Source organism: Mustela lutreola, chromosome 2 (genome assembly GCF_030435805.1).
Source record: "Mustela lutreola isolate mMusLut2 chromosome 2, mMusLut2.pri, whole genome shotgun sequence".
Lineage (NCBI taxonomy): Eukaryota > Metazoa > Chordata > Mammalia > Carnivora > Mustelidae > Mustela > Mustela lutreola.
In genome coordinates, this window is record NC_081291.1 from 165,914,567 (window position 1) to 165,937,684 (window position 23,118).

A 23,118-nucleotide genomic window follows, 5' to 3' on the forward strand; every position below is an offset into this window, starting at 1 on the left:
CATAGGAAGACTGAGGACAACAGCCATTGAAGGAAGAGTCTTTCACCCTGTAAGCTGCAGTGCATCAGCCCTTTGCTTACGGGCAGTCTGACCACAGTGGGCACTTTTACATTGGTGCTAATATGATACAACATTTATAAACGGTGTTTACGAGGCTCTTTGATGCACTGATAGAACACTGAGTGGAGAGCAGTATAAAGTATATTAGTGTAAAGATGAGCCCAACAGTGTAAATAATACACACAAGAACCATGAGATGGCAGGACTGTGGTTGATTTTCCCCCCTATTTTTGGCAATGTTTGTTTATATATTTATTTCAGAAGTGTTCAGTAAACATGTATTCATTTAATTTTCTCTTTCAAAATATTATTTTTATAATTAGAAAAGGGTACATAATAACAAAAAAGTATTTAAAATTTAAAAAGACATTGAACTTTGAAATTTAAAAAGACATTTCTGGATTAGGAAAGGAAGTTTGGTAAAAATGAACTAATTTAGCATGGCAGCCAGATAAGATGCTAATAGAGGACACTAGAACATATTAAGTCACTATTAGGAGATAGAATTGGAAGAATTCTCTGCATGAATTTTAAGACCCTGATATAAAACACTCCTTAGCATGGGAAGCAGATGAGATTACAGACTGTAACTATCACTTATTTCCTCAAACTAAGACACATCCCAGGACACATCGTGGCCCGTGTTCCTCTTCCATGAAGCAACAGTGAGATAGAACATGTAACAACTCCCTTGTTTTAAATCCTTTTGGTTTCAACATTTTTCTTATGTTCTTGATTAATATACAAAAGTTAGAGAAAACCTGGCTCATTGCTCCTAAATGAGATAAAAGAATGCTAAGATGGAATATCACCATGGTCTATTAGCTCCTGTCTGGAGAGAGCAGCAAAAGAGATAAGAATATTCTGACCATATCCATTTTTTTTTCCCCATTTGGAACAGCTGCCAGACATGCTTCCAGAGGCTCTGATAAGCTGAGGGCAAACCCTTTAGTTGTCCATCCCCAGAACTAAGTAATCTATACTAGTCTGTGGTCCCAGTAACTGGTTAGATGAAAGCTCCTTTCACACCATTGGGTAGATGCACGGTGAGTAATAGCAGAGGAGTACTTGGCATTGTAAGTGAACACAGGGTGACACTGGGGTTGTATCACTTGGGGTTGTACTTTTTATACCTCATTCAAATTGTAAGCATCATAGAAGGCAGAGGCTTCGCAAAATTTGGTGGACCCTAAGATATCTCCAGAAATAACTAAGGAGAAATGTGAGCTTCTTTCTTCTTCTTCTTCTTCTTCTTTTTTAAGAAATGTACTAGAAGTCCAAGAAGAAGGCAAATTTTACAATCCTGTGATCCTGTGAGCGTTTTGCTGAGTCTTAAGAGTTGAACTCAAAAGGTCTGTGAGAAACAGCAGAATGGATTTGAATTCTAGTCTGTCTAATTCCACTCTTACCAGTGGACTTTCCAACACGTGGCAGGAATTTTTCTCAAGTACGTTTATGACTGCTTCTGAAGATCTCCCTAAAATCATTCTAATACTGTCCTTGGTCTGCACAGTTGGAGGTAGGTATAACTCTCTTTATGTGAGTTTATTCTATGGCTATATCTCGTAAGTGTCACCATATAGAACTGGGGAAAGTAACAGTAATAGAAAATTAGAATTTTGTTCCTAAATTACATACTTTTAACCCAATATTATCAATCAAATGAATCCAATGATAATCTGCCCCTGAAAAGAGATATGTACAGTCTAGTTCATATTATTTATCATCTTTTGGATTCAAAGTATTCACACTTTTTATTTGGTAGAACATGATTAGATTTAAAGATGGGAAGAATCAAAGCAGATGAGCCAAAAATTAAGAGATGGGGTATTTTGATTGTTATCTGCGAGATCACAAACTATAGTTTCATTCATATATTAAAACTAGTTGTGTACTACTTTCTTCACTTGAGCAAAGAATTTTCAAAATGGGGTGGGGGGAGTCTTCTGAGTGGATCGGTTATCTTTTAACCACTTGGTAGTGTTTCCCATAGGTTTTGTTCAAATAATAAATTATGTCTCCTTCTATGAGAAGAATACTATAAAAATCAAAAGAAAACACTTTTTTTCATTCTTTGATTAAAACTTATATTACAAAGAGACATAAAACATTAAACTGAAGGCAATGCTGTGATATTGCTTATTGTACTTTGATAACAATTCATTATAGGCTTTCTAATGTATAGTAGGCAACGAGTAATATAGGAAGCTAGCTTTTCTCACTGGGCAAATTCTTACAGCTGGTTCCTCATTGTTAGTTTGGGAATCAACCAGGAGATTTCATTAAAGTTTAGTTATTCATTGACCTCTTATTGCAAGATTGCTAAAGAAACTAATATCTGATATATAGCATGTACAAAACATTGCTATAAACATTTTAGTAATAACCCAAGAACCAATGACTGCTAGGAATATTTACTAAAGATACTGAGGAAACGAGATACTTCATAGAAGAGGTAAATACAGAATCCAGCAGATTAAGAGTTATACCAGTTCAATGTGCTTAAGTATGAGAGAAGGTTTCAATTACAAGAATTAAGTAAGTGAAAAGTGGAACAGTATTTCATTGTCCTCAGTATTAAGAAAACATACCAAATTAAAGTTCAATAAATGTGATATTTCACTGCCTTTCAGTAAATATGTATTTTTTTGCAGCATTTTTGAATCTACACTTAAAAGACTTTCCAGTTCCTTTCCCTGTGATATTATTTTTAATTGGATGCAGTTTTGAAATATTAAGTTTTACATCTGTGCAGGTGTGTATAGTAAATATTGTATTTTGTAGTATATCTCAAATTCATACAAATACAAAAAATGGCTTAAGGAAATTTGCAAAAATACTTGCCAATTCACTGCTCTGCCAGTCTGTGGATGCTTGTGATATGGATGACGTCAGACCAGATGCATGAAAAAAGGAACAAGGGTGACAGAGCTGAGATTCAGCTACACATAGTCAAACAGAGCCTCCATCTGTAAGGAGTTGGGCACCTCAGAGAATAAGTTCACATACACCTACTGAGAGTATGAGCAGCTAATGACAGTTTAAGCAGAATTCAAAAACTTAGATGAGAATTGCCTCTTCTCTTTAAAGATTTTACTTGTTCATTTGTCAGGGAGAGAGAGAGCACAAGCAGGAGGAGCTGCACGCAGAAGGAGTAGCAGGCTCCCTGCTGAGCAAGGAGCCTTGATGTGGAACTAGATCCTAGGACCCTGGGATCATGGTTTGAGCCAAAGGCAAATGCTTAACCAACTGAGCTACTCAGACATCCCAAGAATTGGCTAATAAGATAGAAGCCCAGAGACTCTGAGCGGCTGGTACAGGACTCTAGTTGCAAGAGAATTCTGACATTGAACCAATCTATTGCCTCAGTTAGGAACGCTTTACAGGGTTCCCATTAGAATAGAGGCTAAGTCTTATGTGTGTGTCTTACAAGATCTCAAGAAACAGAATCTGAACCTCTTACCTGGAGTTGGAAGTGAGAGGAAGGCAAACCACAGATGTGGTCAAGGCAGCTACGATGTTATAAATAGTTGAGAACAGCTGGAGTCAGGTAGAGGAGAGAGACTCTCTTTACTATAAGGGATGTAGAATGCATCATTGACACATTAAATAGGTTTCTAGCCCCAGACAGGCAACAAATTTTTTCTATAAAAGGCCATATTGTAAATATTTTAGGGTATCCAAGCCACGTGAGCTCTGTCACAATAACTCAACTCTGCCATTATCGTTCAAAAGCGATAAAAGGCCATATTGTAAATATTTTAGGGTATCCAAGCCACGTGAGCTCTGTCACAATAACTCAACTCTGCCATTATTGTTCAAAAGCGACCCTAGGCAATATGTAAGTGAGAAGCATGACTGTGTTCTAACAGGAATTTACTTTACAAAAACAAGCATTGAGTCAGATGTGGCCCCGGGCCATACTTCTCCACTTACTCTAGTCAGTCAGAGTGTGAATGAGAACATGCATGAAAACAATTGGCCTTCCCAAACAAAGGTAACCAGTGATATTAATGAACAATATGAAAAACATGTATCCATATAAGAACCAGATTATTACTTCATTTGTCATCAATAGGTTTTGTAACCATACAATTTTGACTTATATGCGATTCTAAGTACTTCTATCAACTTTTCTATTTGTCAATAACTTTTTAAAAGAAGAGAACAGAGATCAAGAACTCTGCAGGGTCTAAGATTTTACTCTATTTGCAAATAATAAGTTAGCATGCCACAGTTTCATGATCGTGGCAAAAGACACAGGACGCTTGGGCCCAAGGAAAGGACTTCATTGCTCACGGCAAGAGCAGAAACTGTGGAGTATCAGCATCTTCTTGTTCCATGAGCCCCAATACCCACAGGGAGAAAAAAAGAGAGCCCGGTGAAACCTGCATACAGGACGGATTGCATTATAGGAGAAGAAACCCGAGTTTAGAGAACTTGAATATTTCATGATGGGCAGTAAGCTCTCCTGACCTCTTGCCCTGGACGGAGACACTGTCCTTATTACACTGTACAGCATAGTATGCCAGTTCTTTGCTCTCAAGGAGGGCATGTGGCTCTGTCTTCCAATGCTGTGAGCCATACAAATACTTTTGAAAGTTAGTCTGGAAGAAAAGCAATCAGTGCCTCCACTCCTAAGACATGGAGAAACACAAGAGAGTCATGGAGACTCATCCCTCCCAAAGCAAAGATACCAACTAACACAGCAGGCAATCCGTGTTTCCTTAATGAACAGAATGTTGAGTGGATGCCCATAACGGGATTTACAAATATCAACTAAATAATTTGTGATAAACACCATTAATTAGTTACTTCATTAACAACATTAACTTCCCAGTTTTTTATCCCTGCTACTCTCCCACACCCATCTTCTGTGTAAGCCATGGTTAATTATTTGTAGTTTCTGAAATTTAATATGATTGCTTGCTCCTTTGTGGATGGTTGTGCGTGATAATCCATCCACCTGAAACCTGTCTCCCTCTTGTATGCCTGAAGATCTCCTTCATTTTTCTCTTGTACCCACCGTCAATGTACTTTCTATACCTGTTGTTTAAAAAACAAAATAGGCATGGAGATAATGCGATGGAAAATTATGAAAATCTGGAGTGCCTGGGTGGCACCGTCAGTTAGGTGTCTGACTCTTGGTTTCGGTTCAAGTCATGATCTCAGGGTGGTAAGATCGAGCCCTGCATGGGGCTTAAGTCTTAAGACTCTCTCTCCCTCCCCCACTCCACTTTCCCCTCTCTCTAAAATCATAAATAAGTTTTTTTTTTTTTAAACAAGAAAGAAAATGATGAAAAGCAGTACAGTCAAGATTTGAAAACCTATTCACTGTGATATATCTTTTTCTCTTTTGCTAGTGATAGGAGTGCCTGGCTTGTAATCTATGCTAATAGAAGGATGGATAAATGAGATAATGACATTTTTTTATATTATTAGGTCCAAATATATGCAGATGCCATACAATGGATGAGTCCAAAAATCTTTTTTGATCTATTTACCCCAATAATTATCTTTAATGTTGCCTTTGACATGGATGTTTACATAGTGCAGAAGTTATTTTGGCAGGTAAGACATTCTTTTTTGCGATAATATCATTCACTCATGACCTACTCTATGTTGTCTATGTTCAAATTTTTAAAAATTTTGCTCTAAATTAGAAAATAAAGAAGACAAGGAAAAAATATAAGGTATGGGAGAAGTAAATTCAGCGTTGTATTTTAGTGAATAAACCATATCTGAGCAATTGTCCAGTGTTTTTGAAAGCTCAGGGGAAAAAAAAACCTATGGAGAAAAAAAGTTATTCTGAAAATCTGTCTGGCAGAGTATAATGCCAGTTATAATTTTAATTCCAAGATGCTATTAAAAAGCTTTTACAAAATATATTTGGTCCAGTTTTTCACTGTTTTTCATAAAAGCTGTGTTTTAAATATCCACCTTCTAAAACTTCCATACTCACATGAACAAAAATGGAGGATACTCACAGAAACAGCTCTAACTCTAATTCACCAACTATTATGATTTTTTTTCTCATCAGGTGATATTTGAACCCCATCAAGGAAAGACCTTTGGAAAAAAAATAACTCCAAATCTTAAGCAGGATATATATTTCATTCAAAGTAATTAAAATAGCTTTGTAAATATAAGGCCATTACCTAAACTACATTAGAAACCAAACTATTAAAATAACTTACTTTATTTTGAGTCCAAGCAAATGGGAGTTCAGACAAATGACCAAAGGAAAAAAAGAAAGAAAGAAAGAAAAGAAAAGAAATTGAACAGAATAGAGATATAAAAGTCCTTTGGGCTGGATTTGGGTGATCTCTGCTGAGCTGTCTCCTGCAACTCTGTTCTCTTGGGTCAGCTGAGGTGGGATGAGCTGGATGGCCCCATGCATGGTAGTTACCTTTAAAGTTGGCTGTAGGCAGTGGGTGTCACTACCATGATCTAGAAAGTTATTCCAGATTTCTTGCCATGATGGTTGCAGAGTCTCAAGACATCAACAGTAGAGAGCAAGCTCCAATTTGCCAATGCTTTTTAGGTTGTACCCTCATCGTGTTTGCTCCTTTTAGCCAAAGCAAAGAATGACATGACTGACTAAGTCAGCGCTGGAGATAACTTTCCAGTGGTGTGAATTCAGGGAACAGAATTACTGCAACCACTTTTACAAACAATATGCTTTGTGACTTATCGGTGTGTTGACAGCTATTTGGTGGGAGTACAAGGATTCGGGTCTCCTGACCCTCAGTCTTCCTATCTCAGAACCTTATTTTAATCTTTCCTTAGAACAGGAGTTAGTTATACAACTCTCCAGATGATCAAAATCTTGCCATGAGAACCCAGCCACTCTAGACGTCAACATGTAGGAGGCATTGATTTTCTCACACCTTTCTAATGCTGTCACCAAGGTTCATCCACCAAATACTCCCTCTCAGGAGATCCTGGGCTCGACAGGGCCATATAAACAATCCATCATTATTCTGCCACTTCTAAGATTCAGGAAGAGATGTATGATTAGATGACTTAACTAAATCACTTTGCACTAGCACCCCAGCCTCCTGAACTAGTCTATTCCCCAATTCATCATGCATGACTTCATACAAATAAAGAACAAAATAATCAGAAAGAAGACAGCTTTTAAGATTTTAGTTCTTCTGAATTCTTTTTTTTTTTTTTTACTATCTTTGGTTTTGCCTCTCTAGAGCCTACACAATGCCTCATTGCTAGCAGGTGGTGAATAAACATGTAATAAACAAAAGAATGAGAGCCTGTACTTTTTCATTAGAGAAAGGCATGACTTTCCTGATGTAGCAAAAACTGAGACAGGAACCTGGGGGTGTCATTTGATTTTACTTCTCTGGAGAATTGTCTTAAATGGGATTGATTGGTACACTGTTGGTGGCTATGTTTGTTGGCAAACCCTTCTGGAAGGCAGTTTGGCAATCTCTATGGAAAACTTTAAAATGGTGAATGTCCTTAGTATTACTTATTGAAATTCTGAAGAAATAAAGGATGTCTGATAAAGTTTAGTCACAAGACTCCTATAGGTACAAATACATATATATATATATATATATATATATATATATATATTGCTGTTTTTTATTTAATATTAGTAGTAAGAGCATTTGTGAATATCATTATGAAATATTTATAATTTTTCATTTTTATTTTTTATTTTTAAATTGAGCTATAATGGACATACGACATTATATTACTTTGAGGTATACAATCTAATGATTCGGTAGTTGTATGGATTTTGAAATGACCATCAAAGTAAGTCTAATTAACATCCATCACCGCATAATTGCAATTTTTTTTTTAATTTGTTGCTAAATTCTTAGCAACTTTTAAATATACAGTACAGTATTATTAACCGAAGTGACCATGCTATACATTACATCTCCATGATTTATTTAGAACTGGGAATTTGTACCTTTTGACCCCCTTCACCTCTCTAGGTCCTGTTCCGATCCCTCATTGCCTAGCAGTTGGTGAATAAACACCTAATAATGTTTCACTCTTTTCACCAACTTCCTACCCCTCCCCTACTTCTGGCAATTGCCAATCTATTCTCTGTGTCTATGAGCTCAGTTTATTTTTTTTTAAAGATTCCACATATATGTGAGATCATACCATATTTCCCTTTTTCTATCTGACTTAGTTTATGAAGCATAATGCCTTCAAATTTCATCCATGTTGTCGCAGAAGACAAAAATTCCTTCTCTTTTATGGTTGGATAGTATTCTATTATATATATAACACATATTCTTTATCAACTCCATCTATCAATGGACACTTCGTTGCTTCCATGTCTTATTACTGTATATATTATTGTAAATAAAGTAAATGGTGTAAATTTACCTTATTGTATTTAAATAATGCTGCAATGACCATGGGGATGCATTTCTGAATTCTTTTTTTGTGGGTTTGTTTTTTTTTTTTATTGTGTTATGTTAGTCTTATAGGTAGCTTCAGGCACATCACATTTTCTAAGTCCCTTTGGGAATGAAATCTTGCTACATAGCTGCCACTGGTGTGGTAAGAGGAAGCAGAAGGCAAGAGTAGGAAGGTAGAAGACCAGGTTCCAATTGTAGAATAACAGGAATTTTCTTCCCATCTTTCTAGAGTCCTCTGCCATTTCTCTGCATTCCTTCTATTATCTTATTTTCTTCTTCTTTTCCTCTTTTGTGACTTCTTTCAAACTTGTGTTCTATCTTTCTATGTCGATAGCCTATGTTTCATGTCTCTGCATAGTTAAGTGTGTATATATGCATGATATATTGTATGTGCACATACACCTTTACACATACATATGTATATTCAGTGGCCTTACCAAGAAAATTAAAGTTTCCTTTTAATGACAGGATGATATTTCCTATAACTGGTATGTTATAGGTCCCAAGAATCTCATTGCAATATTTGCCTCTTATTTCCAGGGTTGCAAGCAGATGTTTATTAAATAAGGTTGATAATCTACTTTTAAAAATAGGATACAAAGGCAATCTGATTTTTCTATCTGCAAAATTTTTTTGCAGGTACTTTTAATTACAATTCCTGGCTTTGTGATGAATTACATATTAATTCTTTGGTATCTGGCATCTGTGGATAAATTACTTTTGGAAACCATACCATGGTTACTATTTTCAACTATCCTTGTGAGTTCAGATCCCATGCTGACAGCAATTGCTATAAGAGACCTTGGTAGGTATATTTTTTTCTTTTCCTACATTTAAAATATTATGTTCTGTGTTTAATGTATCTAGCTTTAAGATATTTTATTCAATGTAGATTTTCACTATGTGAAATAGGATTCTGGGACACTGGGGATTAAACATAGAAATTCAGGTTAGTGATGCTTAGAACAAAATGAAATGCCAGTAATGGGGGAGGAGTCAAGATGGCAGAGAAGTAGCAGGCTGAGACTACATCAAGTAGCAGGAAATCAGCTAGATGGATTATCTAAAGATTGCAAACACCTACAAATCCAATGGGAGATTGAAGAGAAGAAGAATAGCAATTCTAGAAACAGAAAATCAACCACTTTCTGAAAGGTAGGACCAGTGGAAAAGTGAATCCAAAGCGACAGGAAGATAGACCAAAAGGGAGGGGCCGGCTCCCGGCAAGTGACGGAGCAACGGAGCACTAAATCAGGACTTTTAAAAGTCTGTTCCACTGAGGGACATCTCTCCAGAGGCTAAATACTGGTGAAGCCCATGCAAGGTCAGAGTGGCCTCAGGTCCCACAGGGTCACAGAAGGATTGGGGGTGTCTGAGTGTCTCAGAACTTGCAGGTATTAGAACGGGAAAGCCAGCTACAGAGACAGAGCTGAGGAGTGAGCTCTCAGCTCGGGGTTACCTTGAACGGGTTGCAGGCTCAGTGAGCTCGGAGCGCGGCCAGAGGCCACGGAGACAGGAGGGATTGGGCGCTGTTCTCTGAGGGCGCACTGAGGAGTGGGGCCCCGGGCTCTCAGCTCCTCTGGGCCGGAGACCAGGAGACTGCCATTTTCATTCCCGTCCTCCAGAACAATACAGAAAGCATTCAGGGAACAAAAGCTCCTGAAAGCAAACCCAAGCGGATTACTCAGCCCTGCTGCTGGTAAGGGTGGTGCAATTCTGCCTGGGGCAAAGACACTTGAGAATTACTACAACAGGCCTCTCTCCCAGAAGATCAACAAGAAATCCAGCCAGGACCAAGTGCACCTACCAAGGAGTGCAGGTTCAATACCAAGGAGAGCAGCAGAATTCCAGAGGAGGAGAAAGCAAAGCACAGAACTCATGACTTTCTCCCCATGATTCTTTAGTCTTGCAGTTAATTTAATTTTTTTCTATGTTTTCTCTTCTTCTGCTAAATTTTTTAAAATTTTTACCCTTTTCTTTAACATTTTTTAACTGGTTTATCTAATATATATATTTTTTTCTTTTTTATGTTTTTTCTTTTTTCATTTTCTTTTTTTAATTGTTTCTTTTTTTTTTTCTGAACCTCTTTTTATCCCCTTTCTCCCCCCCATGATTTGGGATCTCTTCTGATTTGGTTAAAGCGTATTTTCCTGGGGTCTTTGCCACCCTTTTAGTATTTTACTTGCTCCTTCATATACTCTTATCTGGACAAAATGACAAGGTGGAAAAATTCACCACAAAAAAAAGAACAAGAGGCAGTACCAAAGGCTAGGGACCTAATCAATACAGACATTGGTAATATGTCAGATCTAGAGTTCAGAATGACGATTCTCAAGGTTCTAGCCGGGCTCGAAAAAGGCATAGAAGATATTAGAGAAACCCTCTTGGGAGATATAAAAGCCCTTTCTGGAGAAATAAAAGAACTAAAATCTAACCAAGTTGAAATTTAAAAAGCTATTAATGAGGTGCAATCAAAACTGGAGGCTCTCAGTGCTAGGATAAATGAGGGAGAAGAAAGAATTAGCAATATAAAAAACCAAATGACATAGAATAAAGAAGCTGAGCAAAAGAGGGACAAACAGCTACTGGACCATGAGGGGAGAATTCGAGAGATAAGTGACACCATAAGACGAAACAACATTAGAATAATTGGGATTCCAGAAGAAGAAGAAAGAGAGAGGGGAGCAGAAGGTATATTGGAGAGAATTATTGAAGAGAATCTCCCTAATATGGCAAAGGGAGCAAGCATCAAAACCCAGGAGGTGCAGAGAACCCCCCTCAAAGTCAACAAGAATAGGTCCACACCCCGTCACCTAATAGTAAAATTTACAAGTCTTAGTGACAAAGAGAAAATCCTGAAAGCAGCCCGGGACAAGAAGTCTGTAACATATAATGGTAAAAATATTAGATTGGCAGCAGACTTATCACCAGAGACCTGGCAGGCCAGAAAGAGGTGGCATAATATATTCAGAGCACTAAACGAGAAAAACATGCAACCAAGAATACTATATCCAGCTAGGCTATCATTGAAAATAGAAGGAGAGATAAAAAGCTTCCAGGACAAACAAAAACTGAAAGAATTTGCAAACACCAAACCAGCTCTACAGGAAATATTGAAAGGGGTCTTCTAAGCAAAGAGAGAGCCTAAAAATAGTAGATCAAAAAGGAACAGAAACAATTTACAGTAACAGTCACCTTACAGGCAATACAATGGCACTAAATTCATATCTCTCAGTAGCTACCCTGAATGTTAATGGGCTAAATGCCCCAATCAAAAGACACAGGGTATTAATATGGATAAAAAAGCAAACCCATCTATATATTGCCTACAAGAAACTCATTTTAGACCCAAAGACACCTCCAGATTTAAAGTGAGGGAGTGGAAAACAATTTACCATGCTAATGGATATCAGAAGAAAGCAGGGGTAGCAATCCTTATATTAGATCAGTTAGATTTTAAGCCAAAGACTATAACAAGAGATGAGGAAGGACACTATATCATACTCAAAGGATCTGTCCCAACAAGAAGATCTAACAATTTTAAATATCTATGCCCCTAATTGGGAACAGCCGACTATATAAGCCAGTTAATAACAAAATCAAAGAAACAAATCAACAATAATACAATACTAATACAATACAATAATACAACAATAATACAATAATACAATAATAAACAATAATACAATAATAATACAATAATACAATAGTAGGGGACTTTAACACTCCCCTCACTGAAATGGACAGATCATCCAAGCAAAAGATCAACAAGGAAATAAAGGCCTTAAATGACACACTGGACCAGATAGACATCACAGATATATTCAGAACATTTCATCCCAAAGCAATGGAATACACATTCTTCTCTAGTGCACATGGAACATTCTACAGAATAGATCACAACCTGGGTCCTAAATCAGGTCTCAACCGGTATCAGAAGATTGAGATCATTCCCTGCATATTTTCAGACCACAATGCTCTGAAGCTAGAACTCAATCACAAGAGGAAATTTGGGAAGAACCCAAATACATGGAGACTAAGCAACATCCTTCTAAAAGATGAATGGGTCAACCAGCAAATTAAAGAAGAATTGAAAAAATTCATGGAAACAAATGATAACGAAAACACAATGGTTCAAAATCTGGGGGACACAGCAAAGGCAGTCCTGAGAGGAAAATATATAGCAGTACAAGCCTTTCTCAAGAAACAAGAAAGGTCTCAAGTACATGACTTAACCCTACACTTAAAGAAGCTAGAGAAAGAAAAAGAAAGAAACCCTAAACCCAGCAGGAGAAGAGAAATTATAAAGATTAGAGCAGAAATCAATGAAATAGAAACCAAAAAAAAAAAAAAAAAAAAAAAAACCAATAGAGCAAATCAACGAAACGAGGAGCTGGTTCTTTGAAAGAATTAATCAGATTGATAAACCCCTGGCCAGACTTATCAAAAAGAAAAGAGAAAGGACCCAAATAAATAAAATCATGAATGAAAGAGGAGAGATCACAACTAACACCAAAGAAATACAGACAATTATAAGACATACTATGAGCAACTCTACGCCAACAAATTTGACAATCTGGAAGAAATGGATGCATTCCTAGAGACATATAAACTACCACAACTGAATCAGGAAGAAATAGAAAGCCTGAACAGACCCATAACCAGTAAGGAGAATGAAACAGTCATCAAAAATCTCCAAACAAAAGCCCAGGGCCAGCTGGATTCCCAGGGGAATTCTACCAAACATTTAAAGAAGAACTAATTCCTATTCTCCTGAAACTGTTCCAAAAAATAGAAATGGAAGGAAAACTTCCAAACTCATTTTATGAGGCCAGCATCACCTTGATCCCAAAACCAGACAAGGATCCCATCAAAAAAGAGAACTACAGACCAATATCCTTGATGACCACAGATGCAAAAATTCTCACCAAAATACTAGCCAATAAGATTCAATAGTACATTAAAAGGATTATTCACCACGACCAAGTGGGATTTATTCCAGGGCTGCAGGGTTGGTTCAACACCTGCAAATCAATCAATGTGATACAACACATTAATAAAAGAAAGAACAAGAACCATATGATACTCTCAATAGATGCTGAAAAAACATTTGACAAAGTACAGCATCCCTTCCTGATCAAAACTCTTCAAAGTGTAGGGATAGAGGGCACATACTTCAATATTATCAAAGCCATCTATGAAAAACCCACCACAAATATCATTCTCAATGGAGAAAAACTGAAAGCTTTTCTGCTAAGGTCAGGAACACGGCAGGGATGTCCATTATCACCACTGCTATTCAACATAGTACTAGAAGTCCTAGCCTCAGCAATCAGACAACAAAAGGAAATTAAAGGCATCCAAATCGGCAAAGAAGAAGTCAAACTATCCCTCTTTGCAGATGATATGATACTATATGTGGAAGACCCAAAAGACTCCACGCCAAATCTGCTAGAACTTGTACAGGAAAGTGTCAGGATATAAAATCAATGAACAGAAATCTGTTGCATTTCTCTACACCAACAAGACAGAAGAAAGAGAAATTAAGGAGTCAATCCCATTTACAATTGCACCCAAAACTATAAGATACCTAGGAAAAAACCTAACCAAAGAGGCTAAGAATCTATACTCAGAAAACTGTGAAGTACTCATGAAAGAAATTGAGAAAAACATAAAGAAATGGAAAAATGTTCCATGCTCCTGAATTGGAAGAACAAATATTGTGAAAATGCCTATGCTACCTAAAGCAATCTCCACATTTAATGCAATTCCTATCAAAATACCACCCATTTTTTCAAAGAAAGGGAGCAAATAATCCTAAAATCAGAAAAGACCTCGAATAGCCAAAGGAATATTGAAAAAGAAAGCCAAAGTTGGTGGGATCAGAATTCCAGACTTCAAGCTCTGTTACAAAGCTGTCATCATCAAGACAGCATGGTACTGGCACAAAAACAGACACATAGATCAATGGAACAGAATACAGAGCCCAGAAATAGACCCTCAACTCTATGGTCAACTAATCTTCGACAAAGCAGGAAAGAATGTCCAATGGAAAAAAGACAGTCTCTTCAATAAATGGTGTTGGGAAATTTGGACAGCCACATGCAGAAAAATGAAATTGGACCATTTCCTTATACCACACATGAAAATAGACTCAAAATGGATGAAGGATCTCAATGTGAGAAAGGAATCCATCAAAATCCTTGAGGAGAACACAGGCAGCAACCTCTTCAACCTCTGCAGCAGCAACATCTTCCTAGGAACATTGCCAAAGGCAAGGGAAGCAAGGGCAAAAATGAACTATTGGGATTTCATCAAGATCAAAAGCTTTTGCACAGCAAAGGGAACAGTTAACAAAACCAAAAGACAACTGACAGAATGGGAGAAGATATTTTCAAATGACATATCAGATAAAGGGCTAGTGTCCAAAATCTATAAAGAACTTAGCAAACTCAACACCCAAAGAACAAATAATCCAATCAAGAAATGGGCAGAAGACATGAACAGACATCCAGATGGCCAACAGACACATGAAAAAGTGCTCCACTTCACTTGGCATCAGGGAAATACAAATCAAAACCACAATGAGATATCACCTCACACCAGTCAGAATGGCTAAAATTAACAAGTCAGGAAATGACAGATGCTGGCGAGGATGTGGAAAAAAGGGAACCCTCCTACACTGTTGGTGGGAATGCAAGCTAGTGCAACCACTCTGGAAAACAGCATGGAGGTTCCTCAAAATGTTGAAAATAGAACTACCCTATGACCCAGCAATTGCACTACTGGGTATTTACCCTAAAGATACAAATGTAGTGATCCAAAGGGGCACGTGCACCCGAATGTTTATAGCAGCAATGTCCACAATAGCCAAACTATGGAAAGAACCTAGATGTCCATCAACAGATGAGTGGATAAAGAAGATGTGGTATATATATATAATGGAATATACTATGCAGCCATCAAAAGAAATGAAATCTTGCCATTTGTGACAATGTGGATGGAACTAGAGGGTATCATGCTTAGCGAAAAAAGTCAAGCAGAGAAAGACAACTATTATATGATCTCCCTGATATGATGAAGTGTAGATGCAACATGGGAGGTTAAGGGGGTAGGAGAAGAATAAATGAAACAAGATGGGATTGGAAAGGAGACAAACCATAAGTGACTCTTAACCTCACCAAACAAACTGAGGGTTACTGGAGGGAGGGGGTTTTGGAGAGGGGGGTAAGGTTATGGACATTGGGGAGGGTATGTGCGATGGTGAGTGCTGTAAAGTGTCTAAACCTGGCGATTCACAGACCTGTACCCCTGGGGATAAAAATATATATTTATAAAAAATTAAAAATTAAAAAAAAAAGAAATGGCAGTAGTGGATTTACTTAGCATGTATATATCTCACCCAATTGTAAGATAAAATGGGATTATTTTTAATCTTTGACTTTATACATCCTTCTATCTTGAGCCAACATTTCCTGGAACAAACAATTTACAGCACACTGTGGTGACATTTCTATTGCCTAATACCCCTGTTCCTTTGATAATACTGTCCTTAGGATAATGCCATTTGTTTAAAAAAAAAAAAAATGCTTTTAGAGTCATCATCACCATTAGGACCAAAACACTTGAAAAGTCAAAAACAATAAAATCACTAATCCTACTGTGTTTTCAGTGTGTACTATTTAAGAAGAAATAAATCTATATTTAAAAATAAAATACCAATTTAACATAACCCCCCCACAGACACAAATCTAAGAACCTCATCCAAGAAAAACGATTACTGTATTTGCTTTCCTCCAGTCACTTTTTAGTAACGAGAATTACAACATTGTTTTGAAATATAATTTCTTTCTTTATTTAAGATTTTATTTATTTATTTGACAGAGAGAGAAATCACAAGTAGGCAGAGAGGCAGGTAGAGAGAGAGGGGGAAGCAGGCTCCCTGCTGAGCAGAGGGCTCGATCTATTTCATCCCTGAAATAGAATTTAATATGGCATGTATGCATGTGCACACACAAACATACACACACAAACACATGCACACACACTTTTCATTTTATGTCCAGTTACAGGGGAAAAGCTACTGGTGGCAAGTAGAAATAAAATAGAGGAGACACATCAATATACCTCTATGAATAAAGGCAAGCCAACTCTTCAAAACAGAGATTAAGCTTGTGAAGTAAGACTCTGGAAAAAGGAAGTGTCAACATCTGTCCCAACCCTGCCTCTATGGGGACTCTATCAGTGCCAGCCCTTTTTCTACTTGAAAGATTTGGTTGGAGTGCCTTAAACTTCTGTCTTCAGCTCACGTCATGATCCCAGGGTCTTGGGATTAAGCCCTGCATCGGGCTCCCTGCTCTGCGGGAAGCCTGCTTCTCCCTCTCCCACTTACCCCTCTCTCACTGTGTCTCTCTCTGTCAAATAAACAAACAAAACTTAAAAAAAAAAAAAAAAAAAAGATATGGTAAAGTTCTATGCTACCTGAGAGCATTACATTCTTAACTTTATAATCTTGTAATCTAGTTAGTATTCCACTGATTTCCTGGCCTGTCATTGTTGAATTAAAATAATTTATTTGTGGGGCGACTGGGTGGCTCAGTGGGTTAAGCCTCTGCCTTCGGCTCAGGTCGTGGTATCAGGGTCCTGGGATTGAGGCCCGCATTGGGCTCTCTGCTCGGCAGGGAACCTGCTTCCCCCCTCTCTCTGCCTGCCTCTCTGACTGCTTGTGATCTCTGTCTGTCAAATAAATAATTAAGATCTTAAAAAAAAATTTATTTGTGGGGGCACCTCAAGGGCATAGTCAGCTAAGCACCCAGGTCTTGGTTTTTATTCTCATCCTGGTCTGGGTGTTGTAAGATTGAGCCCAGTGCTCAGCATGGAGTCATGATCTCTCTATCTTCCTCTGCCCTTCTCCCTGCCCTCACATGCACATGTTCTCTCTCTCTCGAATAAATAAGTAAATCTTTTAAAATAGTAAGTGATTTCTTTGGGTTGACTTGCAAAGTTATGCTCATACATTTTAGTCATCTTGCCATGACTTTTGGAATTTTGTATTTCTCTTCATTTTGTGTATTAAAAAAATAAGAATGAACAATAAAATATTTTTCTTTTGGTAACATTTTTTGCCTGAGTGTTCAAAGCAAGATTTTTATATTTGTTTTATTTTACTTTCATACACACACAACGTCTGCCCAGGCTTCTGAGTACATGAGTATATTCATGTTGTCTTTTGATGTTGTTGATTCCTCTTAGGCCCCCATGTCAGTTGTTCATTTTTGAATATTTACATCTTGTTGTAGTTCATTTTCCAAATTGGAATAGTTCTACAACAGTACCAATTAGCTTTTTCTCAGTAAGGAATAACTCTGAGTTTCAACAATTGAGTAAGAAAAAGCACAGTGGCTTAAAAACAGCGGTTATTATTTCTCATTAGCCTACCAGTTATGAAGGCATGGCTGGGCTCTGCTGATCTTGGCTGGGCTTGCCAATGAACCTTCAGTCCAGGAGAGGGTCATTTGGGGGCTAAGTGATCTAGGATGGCCTCAACTGGAAAGATCCACCATTCTTCTTCATATCTCCCACAATCTTCCAGTAGTGCAGCCAGCGAACACTAGCATGATGGTGGCAGAGATGCAAGAGATAGGAAGCAAAAATGTGTCTTAAGCCTCTATTTGCATCATGTCTCATAACAAAACAGCCTGGATGTCTTAGGTAAGAGAGACTGCAATTTTACAGCAAAGGGCATGAATGTGTACAGAGGTGAAGAACTGGACCATCAAGGCACTTGAGCTTCCACGGGAGCAGAATGCCTTGACTTCTCTTCTCTTACAAAAGCATACTTACTGTGTTAGGTTGTGATCATAAAGTGGTTGGATGATGTAAGAACATTTCCTTCCTCTGGACGTCTAAAGAATCATTAAGATGCTCAAAGTTATATTTTTGCCACTACCAGCATATTTAATAGAGAAAAATGATAATTGATAGATATCTAAACTAGCTTCATAAATGGAGGGAAATTAGAATGGGAGTACCTCATATCCAGGTGCTCTCCATTTCATAGAGCTTGGTTTCTAAAATCTTCAAAAGGAATGTATAGGAAAGTCAGACAGTTTCTAATCATAGAGAAATTATCTTGACCATTGCCTTAATACTTTGCTTAGGTACCATGTTTTAAAATTTGGCTTATGAGTTTCCTTTATCCCTCCACCATTGTTTTTTGCCTTAAATACATGATATTAGGTAAGTCATCAAATTTAAAAAAAAAATAGTGAATTTCATGTTCTGATCTGGGCTTTAAAACAAGGAATGACAGCTTTAGCTGATCATCTTTCTTACATAAACTGCGGTCAACCACAATTAGTTTGGTTCCTAATTACAGAGTCCAGACTTACAGTTGATACATAATTAAATTTGTCTGAAGGGAGTTTTCAAGCATGACTAAGGTTTATTTAAGTACATGGGCAAAGTATGTGGTATAAATCTATAGCTTAGAATACAGTCCTACTTGATAATAAAATTTTATTCTTTAATATTGATGATATTCCTACCTTAAGCAAAATATTTTCTCTTCCATAGGTCTTTCTAGAAGCCTCATAAATTTAATTAATGGAGAAAGTCTGATGACAGCTATAATGTCTTTGATTGTGTTTACTAGTATTGAGGATATTAATGTAAGCCTGAAAACGAAGGTGAACCATTCTTTAGGTAAGGAGTTATTTTTCTTCTAAATTTCTTAAAATCAGAATCCTGTATTTTCTAAAAAGCTGATGTGGGTTTTATAATATCTTATAATAAGTTATGCTTGTACAAATATACTTGTATTAGTATAGTGATCTACCCTTTACAAAGCACTACCACAACCCCCTTATTTAGCATTCATTGTGGTTTTAGTTGAAGCTGGGTTGGGACTTTCATGAGAATGCTTATAAGGGCAACAGTCCACAGACCTAGGCTGAGACAGAATGCTTGACCAGAATGAGAAATCTTGTTTTGTAAGTGTTGAAAAGGAACTCAGAAGATAAGCCAGGTAATGCATCTTCCAGTGGTGAGAGGATGCAGTGGTTGCCCTCCCCTTCACTGGAGTTGTCTCCCCACAGGCAACATCAAAAGCTGTCAGCTCAGGGACCAAGTGGAGGGCCATCTCCAGAGCATGAGAGCAGTGCTTGTAAAGAGAGAGATTACGATGTGTTCATGAGCTCGTTTGCCCATTCAGATAGCCCTGAACATAAGTATCTTTTTTTTTTTTAAGATTTTATTTATGTATTTGACAGAGAGAGACCACAAGCAGGCAGAGAGGCAGGCAGAGAGAGAGAGGAAGGGAAGCAGACTCCCCGCCGAGCAGAGAGCCCCATGCGGGGCTCGATCCCAGGACCCCAGGACCACGACCTGAGCCGAAGGCAGAGGCCCAACCCCCGAGCCACCCAGTTACTTTGTCATATATCTGTGTGTGTGTGTGTGTGTGTGTATACTATATAATATATGCACACTATGATGAATTATTATAAAATATACAGATGAGTAATTAGCACTCAAGGCAAGAAATATAATGTCACCAGGAGTCCCAGAAGCATGGTAAGTGCCCCTACCTGATTAAAACCCCATACTCTCCTCCTATAACAGTGGTTCTCAAAGTATAGTCACTGCACTGGACAGGGTGGTGAAAGAGTGTGTCTATAGGACCCTTTAAGGATGTCCATGAAGGTAATATTTTCAAAATAATATTAAAGAGTTATTTACCTTTTTTTTTTTTTTTTACTGTGTTGCCATTTGCAGTGATTTTAGAAAAGTAATGATTATAGACTTCTTGAGAAAATTGTTGACATATGCTAGTCCACTCTCTGGATGTCTTTTGCGCTCTAAAGCCTTATGAAGCATTATCACATTTCACCTCCCTATTCTCTTGAAAAAAGCGCAGTTAGGAAGAGCTTCCAGACCACATTCTAGTATAGCAAAGTGGTCTCTCTGATGCCAAATGATAAGTTATATTGAAGTAAGAGCTTTCCATTATCCCCAGCAATTAAGCATATCTCAAATTACTTTTGTAACCACTCAAGAAGAGGAAGTTTTAGCTAGATGTTGCTTTCCCTGTGCTTGAAGAGTACTTCATTGTTGGGCAGCCAGGAATCTTGTTTATGTCTATTCTGACCCATCTATGCCTCACATATTTATAATCAATGCCTAAAACTAAGAATTAAAGACTGTTCTTTCCAAGAACACCATTTTGGGGATCATCACTCCTCTCATGTCTTCCTCAAGAGAGCTAGTCTAAATGGTGGAAAGTTACCCTACTTCAACATAAGGAGAGCTCACCTTCAACTTTGCTTTGTATTCAATTAGTTTACCCAGGCCATGGCTGCTTGGAACATCTGTGGTGAACCTAGGACTCTAGTTTACTACAGGAAGGTACACCCCCTTTAAGTGCCTCATATATTTCATCTGTGGTGTGTGAGGAAGTCAAACTACCACATACATTCAACCTCTTCCAAAATCCATATTATGTCTCTCAGAGGGCTTTCACCACAAAACTTCCTGAAGATTATGAAGGTGAACAACATAAAGATGTCTATATTCAGAAGCCTCTCAAAAACTCTAGGACCTCTCTCTCAGAAAACCAAAAAATACAAAGAGGTATAGTCATGGGTGCTGGTTGGACAGATCCACGCCCAGCCTCCCAACCTGATCCAGTATTCTACTAGGCTCCATTTAAGATAGTAATGATTGTCTACAGAATTTCAGGGAACCTTATCAGAGTTGATACCTATAATCTAATCAAGAGAACCTTCTTGATATTCACTGGCAAGCTACCAATAAAAAAGGGGGGGTGGTTACTGATATATAAATTCATTCATTCATTAATAAACAATTGTTTATTGATATGTACTCTCTGATAGTTCTTATTCTAGGCCTCATGCTTCAACCATGAACACAGTAGTCCTTGCTTTCACAGAGCTTGCTTCATAATTTTTGATAAAATTAATGGAACAGAATTTTGTGTTTAAGTTTCAGAGGAGTAAAAACCATAAATAATCATTCTATCTTAATAATAATAGTAACAACTACAATAATAAAAACTCTGCTGAAGGATGAAGAGTGAACTTATTTCCCTAGCCATGAGGGATTTCTCTGACTTTTTAACAGATTTGAAAGAAAAATGTCCTTTTAAAAAAAGATACTTAATAAGATTTACTGATATTTCATTTATATCAACTGACATAATAGTGAATCAGTAATTTTCATAATAATTATTATTTTTAAAACTCAGGTAATTATTTAAATAATGTTGCTCCATCTTTGAAGTTAGCACATATTCCACAAAGGGGAAAATTAAGAGGAGTTATTATACTCATATTTCTGTCCTTCCTAGCTTGCATGTTAGGAGTTTAAAACCATTGTAAGAAATAATGGATTTACTTTTTTCCATTTAATAAACATTTTACTGATTAGAAACTATTTTTCTTTTTTCTTTTTATTTTATTTTTTTAGGATTTTTATTTATTTGACAGAGAGAGACACACAGAGAGGGAACACAAGCAGGGGGAGCAGGAGAGGGAGAAGCAGGCTTCCCGCTGAGCAGGGAACCTGATGTGGGCCTTGATCCCAGGACCCTGGGATCATGACCTGAGCTGACCACAGCCGCTTAACAACTGAGTCACCCAAGCGCCCTATTTTTCTTTTTTATAAAAAGAAAGCAACTTTCAAATGGGTCTTCTAACTCCAGTTCCCTACCTTCTTCTGAAATCAGAATCTACCTCCAATCTGTTTCAGTTGCAGGTGGTACTAGACTCCCCAAATTACCCTTATGGCTTATCTCCATGCCTAGAGCAGGTGTGACCTAGAGAAACCAGTTGGTTTGACCAGCCAAAACAATACAGAAGATTCACTCCACTAGGACCCAGAAAAGGCATCCCTTTTTCTGTATTTCCTGTATGTACCTTGATAGATATAGAATATAAGTTCCCAGAGCTTGGGGATTTTCTACTTTTTATTCAACCATATCTCCAAAGTTTATTGCATAGTATGGCACTGAATACATGTGTATTTCTTTTCTTTTCTTTTCTTTTCTTTTCTTTTCTTTCTTTCTTTCTTTCTTTCTTTCTTTCTTTGTTTTTTATGGCTTAAAACAACAGAAAAGTATTCTCTCACAGTTCTTTTTTTTTTTTAATTTTCATTTAATTTTTCAATTCTTTTCAGTGTTCCAGAATTCATTGTTTATGCACCACACCCAGTGTATTTCTTAAAGGACACTGAAAGGAGCTCTTAAATGAAACTGACTGAATTTTGCTAACTTGTTACAGCTTTCAGCATTTGAATGGAAACTTTCAATTTAGGAATAAGAAAATACCATACATACCAATGGCGATAAGCTATTGTTAAAGATAAGGACAAAAAGAAAAGATGACCCAGAGTATCACTTAAATTTAAGGTCAAGTAAGTTCTAGTAACTCTTTTCTGTTTACTCCCTTTTCTTACAGTCTTTGAGATCCTGCTTGAAATTTGGTCTTATTTTCTAGCAAGTTTCTTGTTTGGAATTCTATGTTCAAAACTGATTCAGCTGTGGATATCTACTGTTTTTGGAGATGATGTCTATCACATAAGCCTCTGCGTCTCAATCCTGCACCTCATCTTTTTTATTAGTAAGTCTGAGGCCTAAAATGAC

At 37.3% G+C, this 23,118-nt stretch overlaps 1 protein-coding gene across 3 annotated transcripts in view; it reads left to right on the forward strand.

Moving 5' to 3' along the window:
- Positions 1 to 23,118, forward strand: part of SLC9C1 (solute carrier family 9 member C1) — an 86,030-nt gene that overhangs the window by 2,924 nt on the left and 59,988 nt on the right. For all 3 annotated transcript variants that reach the window (XM_059164148.1, XM_059164150.1, XM_059164149.1), the window contains exons 2-7: positions 1,323 to 1,579; positions 2,715 to 2,815; positions 5,503 to 5,631; positions 9,102 to 9,267; positions 19,038 to 19,166; positions 22,934 to 23,095. In XM_059164148.1, the coding sequence (XP_059020131.1) occupies positions 1,432 to 1,579; positions 2,715 to 2,815; positions 5,503 to 5,631; positions 9,102 to 9,267; positions 19,038 to 19,166; positions 22,934 to 23,095 (835 nt within the window). In that variant the 5' untranslated portion in view covers positions 1,323 to 1,431. The remainder of the gene's footprint in view (positions 1 to 1,322; positions 1,580 to 2,714; positions 2,816 to 5,502; positions 5,632 to 9,101; positions 9,268 to 19,037; positions 19,167 to 22,933; positions 23,096 to 23,118) is intronic.